Consider the following 17925-nt stretch of genomic DNA (forward strand, 5'->3'; position numbering starts at 1 on the left):
AAAAATAATTGCCAAATTTCCCAATAAAAAATAATTGTAAAATTTCCCAATAAAAAATAATCACACTTTTACTATAACAGATGTCAAATACATAAAGCCCATAGCGACTTAGCTTTTACACGAGAATTTAGAAAGCCTTGAATTGAGTGTAGACTACGCGATAGGCAAATCCCTAAGCAAAATTATTAGCAATCAATGTTTGAACTAATTTCCCCCTCATCCCGGGATAAATAAAATATAACCAAAATCTGAGCACAATTGCTCCATACCTAATTTAGACAAAGTAAATTCTCCTCACTTGTTTGTCTTTCTTCCTTTCACTTGTTTCTCTAAACTTCTAAGCCTTTGACTAATAACAGAAGAAGAAGATATCCTTGTATTTGAATGTTTTAAAGGTTCATCACGTATTACTGAGCTTGACTCACTTGTTGCGGAGGTAGCTTGTTTTAGAGCGGGAAATATAGAAAAGGGCGATTGCGGACCACTGGTGGGGACTGTAACAGGTATTTCAGGAATACCCAATGTTTTCTTTACACCAGGAACTTTAAGAGCTGTAAAATAAGAGAACAAATAGGGATTAGAAAAAAAAAACAAAGTGCATAAAAAGGATCGCATTGTGTTTGTTTTATACAGTTCAGAGAGGAAAAACAGATCTATTTGTTAAGAGAATTTTGGTCCTCTAGTTTTTTTTTTTTTTTTAACTCAGCTTAAACCCACCCATCGGGGGAATAATTTCATCATCATAGAAAAATGACATGAATTTAATCGTTAAATCTCACCATTCGAATATAAGGAAATTTTGACAGCATGTTCCATGACTACAGAATTAAATCTATGTCAAATTTACTCCTTTTCAAATAAAATTTTAGTCCTCTAATTCCAGTCCAACCAATAACATGAACAGAATCTAGACCAAGCTGAATGATTTACAGTAAGTGTACCGATACGCACAGGTAAGATGCTATCTACTAGATAAACTAATCTTGTTCTTGATCCTACAATTTGGATTAAGTAAATTATCCTAGGGGTAATAATAAGGGAACTAAATATTATTACAATAAAAAAGACCATAATATTGACAACCTAGAGAAAATATTCCAGACAAAATGGTATGCAAGTTATGCATGTGTTTTGAAATTAAATGCAAATAAATAAATACGTAATGACTAAAACAGAGGATAGAAATACTCTGAAAAGTCTAAAGATTGAGAGAACAAAACATAACCCTAATGAGATCATTGTTTTGTAGGATGATAATTTTGACTGGAATTATGATCATTTTGGTGTAGGTCATGAAGCAAGCAGATTTACTAGAAGGGACTAACAACTAAATGAAAGTCAGTCAGGTAACATAAGATTGTAAGAGGCATTCAACTTCATTGATATGTTTAAAACATTAGATCAATTAGTAAAACTAAGAGTGCAATACGGTAACTTGTAAGTGCATCTTGGATTGTTTTGAATCATCATGGATACAGAGAAAAGCACTCAAAAAGAATACCAAGATTATGGAGCCATGGATTTTTCAATTACGTGCACTATACATTCTAGCCTACATAAATGCAATCATGATTCCCATGGTAGAATCAAGGCCCAAAGCAATATGCATTTCAAGAAATTCAGGTTTCTGCCTATTTAAGTGGTGAAAATAGGAAAAAGACAGTAAGATTGCACATAAAAATGTTCAAGAGCCTTACCAAGTCCATATACAAGTGAAAACAAATTTGACGTAACCCAGTAACAGAATATTGCCTGCACAATTATAAAGAAACACGAATTCAAAACTACATGGAATGACAAATGAAAGCGAACATGAAGCGGTAAAGAGAAAACTGGCAATCTCTCATTTCTTTCTCAATTAGCTAAACATCATTTAGATATTACAAACAAAATAAGCGCATAAACCTAGAACATGTGGATGGAATGTAGAAAATCAATATCTACATCTATAGCATATACAAGGCATGGGTCGCAAACCTTTGATTGCCAAAGATACCCTTCAATTTAAAGTAAATTAAAAATTAAATTTTATAAATATTAAGGCATCTCTTTTCAAATTAAAAAAGAGCATTTTCTAAGTTTTCAGAGTCAAATAGAATGATTCTGCTTAGTCAATACAAAATATTTGTTAGGTTTCCGAATATAATTCAAACATTAAATTTTCTGATTATTATGACCTGCCTTTCTGATAAAATAATAATAATTGAGTGACCAAGAACACAATAAGGGAGGAAAAGAAAAACCTTTGGAGATCCAGGAAAGAGAAACACCCTTAAAACAACAAGGACTGAAACTCACAGAAACCAAGAAACTATATTTGTAGTCCCAGACAACATAGAAAGAGAGAAGTTTCTGTTTGATAATTTAGTCATGGTTTTATGCACCAGACACAAAGAGAGAAGAACAAAAAAGATGGGGAAAGAAAGAGGGGAATGGAGAGAGAGGAAGACAAACCTATTACGTAGAGGAGAAATCATACAATAGAGAGGCAACAAGGAGGAAGAGAGGGTTACCCAGCAAAGGCAGATAGGAGGCTAGGTTAAACGTAGAGGTTTCACAAAACTTAAAACTCAATTGAAATTTTTTTTTCTGTTTTGAAAAGAAAGGTAAAATGGTTTTCAAATTACCCCTTTTTTGTCAACTGGGGTTGCTTAGAAATAAAGTTTGAATAAAAAACTAACTCACAGCCACCCAAAACGGGACCTTGGTTAGAATCACAAATCTAATTCAATTGGACAAGTCAGCAATTCAGATCATGTGATTAACTACATGTGACTTTAAGTTGTGAAAAGCTTGGATGAAACAGTGCAATTCCATATTACCCATATGAAACGTACAACAATAAAGCAATTTGCTATGTTTACCTTTCTGCTTTTCTTTAACTAATTTTCATAAAAAAGAATTGAAAAGTCAACTAAATTTATGTGGTTTACCAAAAAATGAAGGAGCAACCAAAAGCACTCTATTTAATAATTTGTTTGCTCTCGTTTTTCTGAAATGGTTTCACACATGTATCATTCATTCTCTGCATTGTATATAGCAATTTATACTGAAACTTCAGACAGAACTACTGTTTCTTTCCAAGTTCATCCAACAATTATTTCAAATGCAAAAGCAAGTGTAAGCAAAGGACAGGTGTTCTTCTGAAAAAAAAAACTAAGCTAGGATAGTTTACCTTCGGAAATCCCATGGTGAAAGGAACTGTAAGAACCGCAAGACCCCTGGAGACATTTTTCATGGTGCTAGCCACAGGATTTCCTTCCATCCCTTCTTGCATATTACACTAAGAGACAGTATGAAATCAATTAGTCCAAATTGGAATTAATGTATCAGACTCAAAAAACATTTAATCATGAATGATGAAAGTCAATCTAGAAAGAATTATTACAAAGTAGAAAGTTTCTGAAGCAAAAATGCTTACCTCTACCGTTATTAAGAATGACAATGCAGTCAAAACTGGAAGAACGTACAAGGTATCTGGAGTTGAGAGATCAGTAAACCAATAAGCTCCGCCATGCTTGAATGAAGGCACTTTTTCAGCCATATTTGATATCTATCTTGAAACACAAAAATGAGAACGGATAGAAACAATATAAAAGCTCTTCAGACTCTTGCAACTAAGTAAAATATTAAATTGAAACAGCTTACCGCAAGAAAAAAACTAACAAAAATAGGGCCTTGAATAAAGAGTCCTTTCAATGGAGTAAAAGGGCTCACACCATATCTGCAATTGTCAAAACCAAAGGAAGAAAATGTTTAGTCAAACAAAATATCCACAAACTGAGAAGTTTGACTTATACTCGAAACCTATGGAGCACTGACTCCAAAACTGACATAAAACATGGCTAATGTTTAATATATATGACACCTTTCATGCATACACACACTCTCTCTATGTGTGTGTGTAATTAACACAAAATTTCAAATGAGAATTAAGATTTACATAATTAACACTATAAAAACAAACTAAGTTTCACATTTTTCTATAATAACAACTTTCAATAGAATTCTAAGAAACATATCTCTTTATAGTTAAAATAACTAGTTATGTTTTGTGGACATAAACCTCAAAACAAGCTTCAAGTCTTGCATTATTTATAAAACAAGTTATTTTCTTTTAATTTGCTTTTATGTTTTTATGATACTAATGTCTAGGAAGTCATGAGCATTGTAGGTGTCAGTTTACTTTCTCTACTCATGCTGAAGTCAATTGAATAGGAGTCCAAGATGTGTCAAAGTGGTATATGAGATATGAAGCCCCAACTTCAACACAAACACGAGACAAACACCAAGAGATAGCTAATATCCAAAATATAGGACATGGCACATAGCTAATGTTTCTTATTATTGTATCCATTCTTTATTATAAATAAGAGTACTCATGTATTTACAATTACCAACTACCTTCTATACATGGTATCAAATTTCTAGGTTTTTCACCTTCCTTTACTTTGCCCCCCACATAGTGGCTTGCCATTGTCCAATGTCCCACTATCTTCTTCGACGTGAACCACCACTGACGCTGCCACACAACCAGAATTGACATCCTCCAATGACCAGTTTTGTCCCCGACACGCTACTTCTCTTTCGAAGGGGGCCTTCCTTTGACAACTCTTCCACCAAGCTCCTCCACTTCCAATGACTTTGTTTTGTGGCTCTTTGGTTGTATTTAGATTAACATGGTTTTTTGTGGTTGTTCGTGAATCCAACTCTTTCCTTTTTTTTAACAATATTGTGTGTTTAATGGCTACTCCCACTTCAGTTGACTTTGATGTGACCTTCACCAATGTCCCCCTCCTAACATGTGAAAAACTAACAAGAACAGCCAACTACCATCCCTAATTGCCTCATTGGATTGTTCCACTCTTATGCCCTTTATAAAGATGCATAGACATTTCACAACCAATGTGGATAATTCCTAACTTGTTGCTTTTGTTGGACTAACATCTAACCTTGTTGCAATTCGAAATCAGATTTCATTAAGACTAATTGCTCCTACCTACGACAAGTTTAAGAGCAGTTGATGTCTCACCATTCAACATACTGCATCCTCTTTCACAACTATCGAGTGATGCTTTTGACTTTGTCTTACAACCATCCCATCATTGCTCAGGAGTCGAGACCAAGGGCAGTTTATATACTCTTTCTTCCTCCAACCCACTGAGGCGCCTTTTAAGGACAAAACTTTGACGAAGCACCGACCTCCAAAGCGGACAATACCTCGAATGAAGTGATTGACCCTAAGGATGCTATCTCTCAAACTTGAGGTCGGAACAGTTACTAGTTGTCAATTTAATTTAATCTCTATCTCTATTAGTAAATTCATCCATACTATTGATATTTATGTCTTGTTTGTTAATAATTTCATTCTTGCAAAGGATCAACACATTGGACTAATGTTTAGAGCAATATGAGTCTGGAAGATTATACAACTAACACCTCCAACTGCCTATGTCTCATCTACCTCTATTGCTCTTAAACATCATCATGAGCACCTGAAGGTAGAGAAATTGTGCTTACTTCTACCTATATTTTCCAATGTTAAGTCCATGTGAATTGTGTCAATTTGGTAAACACATGTGTACAAGTTATGGTACTTGTGTCAATAAATGTGTGCATCTATTCAGGGACATTCAAAGCAGTGTAGTAGATCATTATATAATAAGGGGAGCAGCAAGAAAGCATTTATCCAATAATTAAGGTTTACTTTCAAGAATATCTCCATCCAAGACATCAATGGATAGGAGTGTGGTAACCCATTTCACCTAGTACTCAATGCAGGCTCTCCCTTGACAAAGACCCAAGCAAAGTGGTTAGGTCTTTTACTATGGCTCAAGCGGGGAAGATTCCTCAGAGGTCTGAAAACGAAGAAATTGATACAAAACAATGGCTTGTGCCCTTGTTTCACTTTGCATTAGTTCACTTTGATATTTGGGATCTCAATCGATCCTCTAATTGCCTATTCACATTTGCCCTTGTTGCTCTTAAACATCATCTTGAGCACCTAAATGTGGAGAAATTGTGTTTAGTTCTTCCTAAATTTTCCAATGTTAAGTTCTTTTCATGAGTTGTTTCAATTAGGTAAACACATGTACAAATTATGCTACTAGTGTCCATAAATGCGTTGTATCAAATTTGCATTAATTCACTCCAATTACCTAAGTCTCATTTGCTTCTATTGCTCTTAAACATCATCTTGAGCACCAAAATGTAAGAAAATTGAGTTTATTTCTTCCCAAATTTTCCAATGTTAAGTTCTTTTCATGTGAGTTGTTTCAATCACATAAACATATGTGAACAAGTTATGGTGTGTCACATTTGCATTAGTTCACTCCGATATTTGGGATCTTAGTCGAGCCTCCAATTGCTTAAGTCTCATCTGCCTCTTTGCTCTTAGGCATCATCTTAAAAGCACCAAAATGAGAAAAATTGTGTTTACTTCTTAGATGTTCAATGGTAAATCCTTTTCATGTGAGTTGTGTCAATTAGGTAAACACATGTGTACAAGTTGCGTAATTGTGTCAATAAATGTGTTGTGTCATATTTGCATTAGTTCACTCTGATATTTGGGATCTCAATCGTGCCTATTCAACACTTGGATATTCTCATTTGGTTACATTTATAAATTATGTGTACGGTTGTTATGGGATTTTTCTAACAAAATATTGTTTTGAAATTCAAAATCACTTTCACTCATCAATTAAAATTTTACAAATTAATAATACAAAAATAATATTTGTCTTCCCAATTTCAATATTCCTAAAATCAGGAGATTTTTCATTAGACATCATGTGACCATGTGTCATAATCAGTGTTGTCAAACTCGTAACTTGGAGGTGGATCGGAGAGGGAGAAAAAACTCGTAACTCGGGGATCGTAACTCGACTCGGAAGAGTTACTATTCGAGTTACTATACATAAGATAATTAAAAATACATTCATAATTCATGAAATGGTTGCAATACATAACATAATTTAACATAGATTCATAATTCATAAAACGGTTCAAATACATAACATAATTAAAAGAAAGTAAATTCAAGATAATGTTTAATACAAATAAACTATCCAACAAAATCATTCGCATTCATCATAGGATAATCATCTTCATCCTCCAAAAAATCTTCATTTTCATTATCATCAATTGGAGGAACTTCCAAATCATTATCATCATCAATTGGAGGAACCTCAATTGTTGCTCCTCTACTAGCTCCAACTTCAAGTAATATTTCTTCATCTAAACCATGTAATGTTTCATTTTCCTCCACAGTCCATTCATCATCAGAAGAAAGATCATCAACCGTATATTCTTTTGTCTTTCTAACATCTTTCTTCTTCGTCAATCTTGAATTAGTCATCACAAACACCACATCGTTCATAGTCATTTGGTGTAAACGATTTCTTTTCTTAGTGTGAACCTAAATAATTATAAAAATAATTAACACATCATATGATCATCTAAAAAATAATTATGAAATCACAGCCAGATGAACTAAATTCTTACCCTTTCAAAAGCACTCCAATTACGCTCACAGCCAGATGAACTACAAGTCAAACTCAATACTCTAATTGCAAATCTTTGTAGTTCTGGATGCTCATCACCATATGATTCCCACCATTGTGATGGAGTTTTGGTCTTGAGTCCAAGTTGAGCTAAGGGAGTACCATACAATCTAGACTTGCTCTTGAAACTCTCTAATTGAAAATCAATTTTACTCATCACATCAAGGTCTCTCACCAACCTCTCCAAACATTCATACATTCCACGTTTCACTTCATAATCAACTTTAAAGTCAGGATGATAGTGTAACATGGGATTAAGATAATAGCCCGCAGCATGCAACGGCCTATGCAATTGGTTGTCCCATCTCCGATCAATGATTTCTCAAAGGGGAGTGTAGCTAAATAAGATAAAAACAAATAAATAAATCTCCAAAACAAGTTTGTATATCTAATTTAGAAATCAAATATAGGGAAATTACCTTTTACTAACTCCATTTAAGAGATTTTGTATCTTCTCTTTTGCCCTATCCATCTCTTCATAAATAAATCCCATGGCTGGTTTCTCATCTGAATCAACCATGCGCAGCACTTTAATCAGGGGAAGAGCACCCCTCAAGCAATTTAAAATGCTTTTCCAAAATCCCTTGTCCATTATCAGATTTTCCACCAACCCTCCATCTCTAGTTTTTGCAAATTGACTAGATTGCCACTCTGAGGATGTGAACATCTTAATAAGTGATCCTCTATTATCATTCAAGCATCCTAAAGTCAGATAAGAGGTGGCAAAGCGAGTATTGGCTGGTCTTATCAAATCTTTTCCTTCACTATATTTGTGCAACAAGGAGATAAGATCAGTTCTGGAGTAGATGTAGGTTGTAATCTTCTTCCCATTGGCGATTGTGTCGTGATGGAGTGGGATTTTCTTTTCAAAATCTTCCAACATTAGATCAATGCAATGGGGATGCACAAGGAGTCCAATACAACTTTTTCCTCTTTTGCATTAACAACTCCCCAGCTGCTTTATAATTTGCTGCATTGTCCGTTACAATTTGGATGACATCTTCTTCCCCAACCTCTTCAACAATATCATCCACCATTTTGAAGATTTTGTCAGCTGTCTTGCATATATCAGATGCATCAATAGACTTCAAAAAGACCGTTCCCCTTGGACTATTTACCAAAAAATTCAGTATAGTCCTCCTCTTCCTATCCGTCCAGCCATCTGTCATTATTGTACATCCATATTTTTTCCAGAAAAGTTTATGTTCTTCTACAATCAGATTTGTCTTCTCAACCTCTTGCTTCAAGTATTTCACTCTTATTTCATAATAGGATGGTGGCTTTAATCCGGGACCATGTCTACCAATTAACTCAACCATCCTCTTAAATTCTTCACTCTTTGCTACATTAAAAGGGATAGCATTATTGTAGAAAAACCGAGCAATCTCTTTACATGCATCTTCTCTGTCATTCTTCTTGAAAATGGCATTAATAGTACTTTGAGATCCTTTTCTCTTGAAAATATTTGATGAGTTCCCAATCTCTTCTTCAATTGATCTTTTTATACCACTTTCTGTCTGTCCCACTGAACTCTCTTCTCTAGAGATTGACTTCTTTAAAAAAATTTGCTGCAGATTAACAACAGTATCCATCATTGATTTTTTAACATCTTCAGGCACTGATACACATGCCCCCACATCCTTTGAAGTCCCGGCTAAATGATGTTTTAATCTGTAAACCCCTCCTGTGAGTACTTTATCACAGTATTTACACCTTAGGTTCCTTGTTTTTCCATCAACAGACACACAGTGCTTCCAAGCTGAATCAGTTCTTCCACTAGCCATTATAAATGATCACCAAAAATTAACGAAAGGCAGTGACGGAGCGGAAGGCAATGGCGGAGCGATCGCGAAGCGGAGAGAGCACGAAGGCGGAGCGATCGCGAAGCGAAGAGAGCACGAAGGCGGAGCGATCGCGAAGCAGAGAGAGCACGAAAGCGGAGCGTTCGCGGTGGTGCGCGAAGGCGGCGGCGGCGCAAAGCAACGTTCGCGAAGGCGACGGCGGCGAGCAAGAGTGTGCGCGGTGGTACGCGGTGGTGCGCGAAGGCGGCGTCAACGAGAAGAGCTACGGCGACAAGCACAATCAGCGGCACAAGTTAAGAAAAATTAGGGTTTCGTTTCAGATTAGGGTTTCAGTTTTTAAAATTAGGGTTTTATTAATTTAGGGTTTTCAATTTGGGCCGCGTCATGGATCGCTGGGGCCCATGAATCGTCCGATCCAGCCCTTGGATCGCTGGATCGCTCCGATCCAGAGATGGTCCGATCCCATCTCCGATTTGACGCGATTTTGCCTGGAAAGATCATAAACTCAGAAGATCGGCGAGTTAACTCGCGATCTTGACAACACTGGTCATAATAAACAAGTGTTAAATGCAAAAACTATCACGTGGTCAAAACAATTTGTACCATTCTTCATTGTAACCTCCCATGTTTTTGGGGGATGCCATTTTTACTACTTGCCTTCTCATTAACTGCATGTCCTAATCAATTCTAAACAATCAAGTTCCTTACTTCCTCTTGAATACTAAGTAGGTATTCCCTTATATGTCTTTAGGAGTACATGTTTTGCCTATGATCTAACTCCAAGTAAAAATAAACTATCTTGAAAACCCTTGGAATGTATTTTTATAGGTTAATCTCGTCTCTAGAAGGGTTACAAATGTTTCTCTCCACAACTTTAACAATATCTAGTATGTTGATGTTACATTCTTCGAACATACCTCTTTCTTTTCTTCCATTGTTGAAGATGTTCCCCTAAAGGTTCCACATGTACTTCCAAACCCACATGTTGCTCCTGTTACCGCATCACTTGTCATTCCTGACCACCCAATAGACACAGACTCAATTAGCACCACCTCTAACAAATTCTCCAACACCATATCTTGTTGCAAGTGTCCTTCCGCCATTGTCACTTACACCTAAACTTCCTTTAACACTTCGTCGGGTATTTAGTCCACTTGTAGTCCTAATCCTAAGCATGCTTGTAATCTTAATTACAACCATTTATTTCCCTCCTACTACTCCTTTATCTCTTCTTTGGATTTTGTGTCTATTCCTAAGTTTACAAGTGATGTCATGAATGACCACAAGTGGCAACAGGTAATGCTAGTAGCAATGGGTGCATTGAAAGCCAACAATACATTGAAGCATGGTTTGGTCATCTCACCTCCACTTTGCTTGGGTTTGGTATGACACGCTGTAAAGTTGATCAATCAGTTTGTCACCTCCATTCTATCTTGTTGTACATGTTGATGATATCATCATCATTGGCAATGATTCTTTTGGAATCCTTCATCTCAAGTCTCATTTCCACAACAATTCCAAATTAAGGACTTGGGTCCACTTACATACTTCCTCGATAGTGATGTTGCCCAATCATCCAATGATATTGTCATTTCTCACTGAAAATATGCCTTAAATATCCCCACTAAATCTACCCCCTATGAACCCCAATGTGAAGCTTCTTCTAGGTCAAGAAGAGAAACTGAAAGACCCTAGAAGATATCATCGTTCAGTAGGAATACTTAATCACCCATTGTCTCTAGACCAAACACCACATTTGTAGTTAGTGTGGTAAGCCAATTCCTGAAGGATCCATGTGATAATCATTGGAAAGTTGTCATGATATGCTTCAATAACTCAAAAATGCATTAGGTCGTGGATTAATATATGTGGACAAAAGTAATTCCGAAATTGTTTGTTACTCCAACTTTAATTGGGCAAGATCACAATCTAACAAATCCAATTCTAGATATTGTGTTCTCATTGAAAGAAACTACATCTCCTGGAATAGCAAGAGGGAGAAAATAGTTTCTAGATCCAATTTTGAAGTTGGAGTATCTTACCATGGTAATGGCTGCTTATGAGATTACATGGCTTAGGAAACTCCTCCAGCATTTAAAACTTGGAGGCACTCAAGGTACTCATGCAACAATAAAGTTATCACATTACATTAAATCCAGTTTTCCATGAGCAAATCAAACACATAGAGACTAATTGTCACTTTGTGAGGAAGAAGGTGCTCCTAGGAGAAATCATCACTTACTTCATTAACTCCAATGACCAACTCACAAACATGTTCAATAAGTCACTTCAAGGCTCTCATGTTGATAGCATATGTAACAAGTTTGGCCATATGACATATTCTCCAACTTGAAAGGAAGTGTTAAAGATACGATTTAATTACATTAAATAGAGATATGATATGATTTGATAGGGAAATATCATACCAAATATTTAAGTATTGACTTTATTCCTTATTGTTATGTCTCTTCATCATCATAAAATAAGAGTACTTAGTGCACACAGATTACAAAATTACTAGCAATCCTCGTTATAAGGAGAGTCAAAAGCCTGTCCAAATAGTTTCAACATGGCGACTCACTATTCTCAAAGGTACAGTAGAGGTATGTCGGACATATGACATGTCCAACAACTATCGTGTCTAAAAGTATCTAACACATCAAGACGCCATTCTACAAAAGTGTATGTGCTTCCTAACTTGAAACATTGTTTCCTAAAAGCCATTGAAACCACTTAAGTCCTAGTTCTTAAACATGAATAGTAATTAAGAAACCACTTACTCCTTAAACATATATTAAATGATCACACTAAGCAAAATAAATGTTTAAATATCAGGCACCACTTGTCTTCCCATCGGATGTAAATTGTTGATAAGTGAAGCAACATTAGTTGTTCATAAAAGTTAAAATAGACATTGGTTATTTAATGATCTAAGATATGGCCATCTCAGTTCACAAGTCACCACAAAGATTGCTCCACTAATGCCTAATAATATTATATCACCAAGGGTAGTGATTACATAAGATTCAGTGGTTTAAAAAATGTTATAAGCAGCTATAGAACAGAATAAAAGAAACTCACGAGGATCGGCCTAGTGCAGGTGGGAGAGAGGTCCTAGGCTCTAAACACAGTGCAACCATTATACACCAAAAATGAAACCAGAATCGAATAGAAGAGGTCACGAAAATAATGTCAAGGATAGTCTTTAGAAGCAAAATAAGAAACCACTTACTCCTTAAATAGCTTCTTCATCTGCTGCTGACCTTTAGCTACAGCAACGGGATCCATAGCCTGAAAATTGGTTGTTATTGTGATCAAAGAGAAAATTGTTTTTGATAATACATGCAATAAAATCCAAAACATAAAAATTTCACCAAAATACCACATAAAGTAAAGTTTGAAGGTTGATAAATATTCGGCATGTTTAGACATTAAAATTTATATATATTGCAAGGCCATTCATCAACAGGTACAGGCAAACATTGAAGAATGATTATCCAGCAATCAAGTGTCTTCTTACATACAAATATATAAATAAATATGCAACAATTGAACAATAAATTCATATATGTGTGTGTGTTTACATAGAACAGTACATATTTTTAAAACATCAAAACTAACAAACAACTCCAGAAACAAAATGTATGTTCTGAAAATGCATTTATTCATTTAATACAGATCATTTATTATCTAGATGAATTCATTATTATGCATTGTTTTTCAGTGCACAATCACAATCAAGGCCTGTGCTATATCAACAAACATAGCTAAAAAGGTTATCATGATGATAATGGTGGCAACAAGGTATGGGAAGTGATGGTGGCAATGGCAGCAACAATGACATATTTGGTGGTGTCAGAAGATATTTGAGTGACATGTTTTGACAGAGGTAACAACACTGATTGGAGCAGTTCTGATTAAGACAGTAGCATTAGTCAATGTTGACAAACATAGCTTAAGTTACATCTTTGGACGGCTTGTAAAATTTCCAATTAGCATCTCTTTCCATTGTTCGGATATATTATGTTGAAATGGAACAAAATTTTCATTTTACTATTTGGATAATGAATGAATAAATCATTTTCTATTACTAAATTACCCTTATCTTAAAAATAATATGCAATAGTATATTTTTCTCTTCTTTTTAACCAATCTCCTCATCAAATTCTTGGAAGAATATGAGACCTCTTAAAGTCTTATGTGATGAAGAAACTAATCCGTTAGATGAGTTGGCTTTTAAAGAAAATCAAATATCAATAAATACACTAAAAGAAAATCAAATATCAATAAATACACTAAAAGAAAATTATTGTTGTAATAGTGCAACTTTCATGACACATAATGATGGCCAATTCCTTGCAGTGCCAATTAAGGTAGAACTATCAAACACGATACATGAAAATAAGATTGGTGTCAAACAACATAAACGAGAAACAGACAAAGTGCCTTTAAAATAACAGGTCTTTTATATTTCGGTAGGACCAACAGAATTTATTGAGTTTTGAGAATTCTCAGCTTCTAAAAATTACGATTGCCAAATGCTAGATTTTTGTGCTTATATCACAACTGAAACTGTGAAAGTACAGTTTTGCCGGACCACTGCATCTACTTCATACCAATGAAAGCACAGTATACTATATAAACCTTTTTCTAAAAAACAGAGTACATTCTGCTGGAAGCCTTTTGCATTTAAAAATTGTGTGAGAAGCTTTATACCTTCAGTTGTGCAAGAAGAAACTAGATAAACATTGTGTACAAAATCTAGGTAGTAGTTGCTTTGCTTCTATTGTGAGTAGAAAAGGGCTAAAATAATAAATTTACAATTAAATAAAAAAAACCATTCCATCACATTACACCCCAGTTCAGGATGTAAGAGAACATGCTTAAAATGATGGAATGAGCTCCATCAATTATCTATAGTCTCTCCTCCCCACTCTCTCTCTCTTGCCTTGCTCTCTTGTCTCTCTCCACACTCCCCTCTTTTCCCACTCTAGACTCATCTCTTCCAAGCTAAAAAAGTAATGATGGTCGAACAGCTTTAACTTTCTAGTAAAACTCTTATTTTGATTTTTAATTTTAAAGTCAATTTTAAGCCAAATGAAAAGGCTTATGTTAAACATATCATATAAATCATCTTGTAGAAAAAGAATTTAGTCACATTGCTTAGTGTATAGAGCAAAGGAGATTAGTTAAGTGGAATTTTTTATTTTGACTCTTATAGATGAACCAACTAAAATGTTCAAACAAATATAAAATTTATGGAAAAAAAGGGAAAAAGAACATGTGAGGCCCCATTAGCTCACTGCATATTCAATAGAATAGCATGGCAATTTCATCAGTAATAAAAAATATTTGGAGATTACCATCCCGTCCATCTGTTGCTTTATCTCCTCCAAGTGAGGCCTCATTAACTGTCATACGTGAAACAGTAAGCTTAGTAACAATATAGATTAGAATATAAAAAAAAAGTGCATTATAGATATATAAAGCTTGAGAACCTTTACAGAAAACAGAATAAAAAAGATGGAACAGAATTATGAAGCTAGAATTAACCTTCTAAGCCCTGTTAAGGAGATCTTAATCCAAAAAGAAAGTGAACTAAGGGAAACAGTTCCCTTCAAATGTTTGAATTGTGTCCACTACAATCAGATGTGGGCAGGAGGAAGGTACAAGCAAGAGGCAATTGACATTACTTTATTTAAGAAAGAAACAAAGATGAAGTTAAGAGAAGCATAATATACCGTAAGTTTAGAAGTGGCCTTAAGTTGATTTATTAAGAGTGGAACTGTAGCACTTCGAATCAACAGGGTTGTAAGAACTATTGCTGCCCACCTGAAACAAAGAAGCAATAAGATTAACAAAAACCATTGAAAGCCAATTTGCCACCAAATATTACATGTATTATGTATGAATTATGAATAACCACTGGATAATCAAATCCCGGAATATACATCACATACTACAAATAGGGCAAGAAAAACCTTGCCAACAGTAGCATAATCTTGAAACCCTAAATTCCCTTTACATGTTGAACTGACATAAAATAAGCTGATATATCAATTTAGAAAATATTAAAGGAAACTCAGTGCCCATAGAAAGGTATAATTAAACAGATAATCTAAACTTAAAACCCAAATCCCTGGTATAAGCATAGACCAACGATAACTTGACAAGCATGAAACTAATTCTGGACTATTTTAGTATAGATATATATAGACGCACATACACACGCAGACTCACCAATTTAAGCCAGTGTAGGAATGCACAGCATCTATCACGTACTGCAAGCCCTTTACAAGCAAAAAAGAATCGGCGGCAGCAATTGCAACTTCATTAATAATGGGAGCCTGAGAAGCTATGGTGTCTATGGTAGTGTCAGTGAGTACATCAGCTACATCAGTGATTATGTCGCTGTCAATCTTATCTGAACCCTGATTCACTGTCGACATATAACGGCAGAAACCATATCCAGTGCAGGGAGAAAAAAATCTATCTCGTGAAGGAGCAGAAAACCCCAATGGTCCATTAAGAGAGCTTCCAAAGGACCTTATTTGGGCGAAATTACTAACGCCTGCAGAAGATGATTTTTCCTCAGACTTTTCCTGTCTCCCTTCATCGTTATGAAGAACATAACTGAAAGAGGGATGGCACCTCCGATCTACAAGGTTTCCTCTTATCAAAAGGCAACGCCGGTAAGCCATTGGTATTCTTGGCCAGTTCTTTGAAACAGCATCAAATAACAAATTGAGTTCAGAATAAAAAAATCACACTGCACGTAATTCAGATTGATTCGAAATTCTGGTACCAATGAATCAATCAAATAAAGTATGCAAAACCTTAAGCATATTTCGCACAGTAGACATAAAGAACACGTGTCAATAATTTTTCCGGGTACTTCTATTTATCATATCAACCAACTTAACCACCTTCCTCGATAACTATGTTAATTGCTTTAAGGTTAAAACGGTGTAAAGGCATAGAGTAAAATCAAATAAATGTGAAGAAAGCAATGAAACAGAACTTCGACAAGGAACGCAGATGAAAATGCAAAAGTGATGAAAGGAACTGACGGTGGACGGTGGACGGTGGACGGTGGACGGCGTACGACGGTGGCGCAGCCTTCGGGTTGAGGCAGAGCCGCTCAGCACGCAGTGTCCCAAACAGAACGGAAGAAGGGTTTTAGGAGATCTTAAATCTCCTCGAAACAACGCCAAATTTAATTACACTACGATCTAAGCGACACCGTTTTGCCCCCAAATAATGTTTTTAAAATATTTAATTGCATTTTTACTTTTCTTTTTTATTTTACAATAAAATTGCAACTTTATTGTTCACGTTTTATCTTACCTGTGATTAATATTTTAATTAACTCCTCCAATTTTATAAATATATAAATATCGAAAACAGAGGCACGCGATATGGAGGGTGCTAAAAGTTGGTTAAACTTCATTAAAAATATTTCAAGTCACAGTTTTTCTGGTCTTTTATTTTTTCCTTAAATTTACATAAATTTCATAAGGAAATAATTTTAACATAGCTAAGCTAAATAGGTCTGAGAAATTTCAAGTCTGCAGTTTTAAAGTTTGTCCTGGGAAGTTCATTGAGTTAAATCCAATCATTTTGATTTTTTTTTGTGCTTAATTTTAAAAGTCTAATTAATATAATTTTATTTGATGATGGTTTAGAGCTATTATGTCATATTTAATAATATTATGAATAATTATAAGTCTTTGCATCATAGATAAAAATCTTAATTAAGATTCTAAGAGGTTTTCTTTCATCCAGATGGTTTTTAAGTCATTTCTTCTCTGAATTAAAGGTGATAGTAATGGGTTTTATATGCAAATCAGCTCACTTGCCTTCATACAAATACTCACTTGCCACTCAAATAATAATAAATAAAATAGTATTAATTATATAACAATAAATGAATGATAATAAATAAAATATAAAAAAATCAATAGAAAAAATTTCTATTCAATATTTTAATTAAATCATTTATATTTCTATTGTGTTTTTTTCATTCTTGATCAAAAGGAGGATTATCAATAAATTTGCTTTCATTTTGGTTACTTGTTGTACTTGAGGAATTATGTTGCCATTTGAATTCAATATCTGCTTGTTATTTATTTGGATATGTCTTCAAGTTGTCCCATCAAGTTTTTCTCAATCATGTGTTGGCCAACTTTTCTTGTTAGGTTTGATTTCTTTTAATCCTTATCCTGTTTGGTACTCCCTTGATGCATATTATGTGACTATGTACTTTCTCCCATAATTTTCATGATTCCACCATTTCAATCGCCATCTATCCAAAAGGTCATAAATTAAATTTCTTTTTATAGAAGATAGTGTTACTTATTACATTAATTTCTTCATGGAGCACATGAATTGGAATGTGCAAATATCCAAGAAACAAAATTGTAATTGAAGTTCTTGACCTCAATTCTCACTCGTTTTAAAACGTTAAATGTTAATAAATTTAGAAGTTTTATTCAACTACATTTTGTAAATTATAATTATTCATATAAAATTTTAGAGTTTATATAAATTAATTCATAATT

General features: G+C 34.6%; 2 protein-coding genes across 2 annotated transcripts; both read right to left on the reverse strand.

The window, feature by feature from the left end:
• Positions 1-42: 42 nt before the first annotated feature.
• Positions 43-16582, reverse strand: LOC137812005 (mitochondrial inner membrane protein OXA1-like). The gene is made up of 10 exons (XM_068613877.1): positions 16435-16582; positions 15605-16083; positions 15106-15196; positions 14728-14775; positions 12597-12655; positions 3649-3724; positions 3422-3553; positions 3176-3283; positions 1698-1752; positions 43-551 (listed from the first exon to the last, which is right to left on the reverse strand). Exons 2-10 carry the CDS (start codon positions 16063-16065, stop codon positions 295-297), a joined length of 1287 nt encoding a protein of 428 aa, XP_068469978.1. The 5' UTR covers positions 16066-16083; positions 16435-16582; the 3' UTR covers positions 43-294.
• LOC137812006 (uncharacterized) lies at positions 6851-8108 on the reverse strand. Its single transcript, XM_068613878.1, has 3 exons — positions 7982-8108; positions 7504-7900; positions 6851-7417 (listed from the first exon to the last, which is right to left on the reverse strand). The coding sequence occupies exons 2-3, from the start codon at positions 7810-7812 to the stop codon at positions 7064-7066; spliced, it is 663 nt and encodes a 220-aa protein (XP_068469979.1). The 5' UTR covers positions 7813-7900; positions 7982-8108; the 3' UTR covers positions 6851-7063.
• Positions 16583-17925: the final 1343 nt, after the last annotated feature.

The sequence above is a fragment of the Phaseolus vulgaris genome, chromosome 2, assembly GCF_000499845.2.
Source record: "Phaseolus vulgaris cultivar G19833 chromosome 2, P. vulgaris v2.0, whole genome shotgun sequence".
In the NCBI taxonomy this organism is placed as follows: Eukaryota; Viridiplantae; Streptophyta; class Magnoliopsida; order Fabales; family Fabaceae; genus Phaseolus; species Phaseolus vulgaris.

What these genes read in the sequence shown, in the direction of transcription:
- LOC137812006 (XM_068613878.1), bottom strand. Translation starts at nt 7,812, where the DNA reads ATGTTACACTATCATCCTGACTTTAAAGTTGATTATGAAGTGAAACGT. An exon ending in ATTGGAGTGCTTTTGAAAGG is followed by an intron (nt 7,418 to 7,503) that starts GTAAGAATTTAG and finishes ATAATTATTTAG; the next exon opens with GTTCACACTAAGAAAAGAAA.
- LOC137812005 (XM_068613877.1), bottom strand. Translation starts at nt 16,065, where the DNA reads ATGGCTTACCGGCGTTGCCTTTTGATAAGAGGAAACCTTGTAGATCGG. An exon ending in AGCAACAGATGGACGGGATG is followed by an intron (nt 12,656 to 14,727) that starts GTAATCTCCAAA and finishes ACCAATTTTCAG; the next exon opens with GCTATGGATCCCGTTGCTGT. An exon ending in CATTCTTAATAACGGTAGAG is followed by an intron (nt 3,284 to 3,421) that starts GTAAGCATTTTT and finishes ACTGTCTCTTAG; the next exon opens with TGTAATATGCAAGAAGGGAT.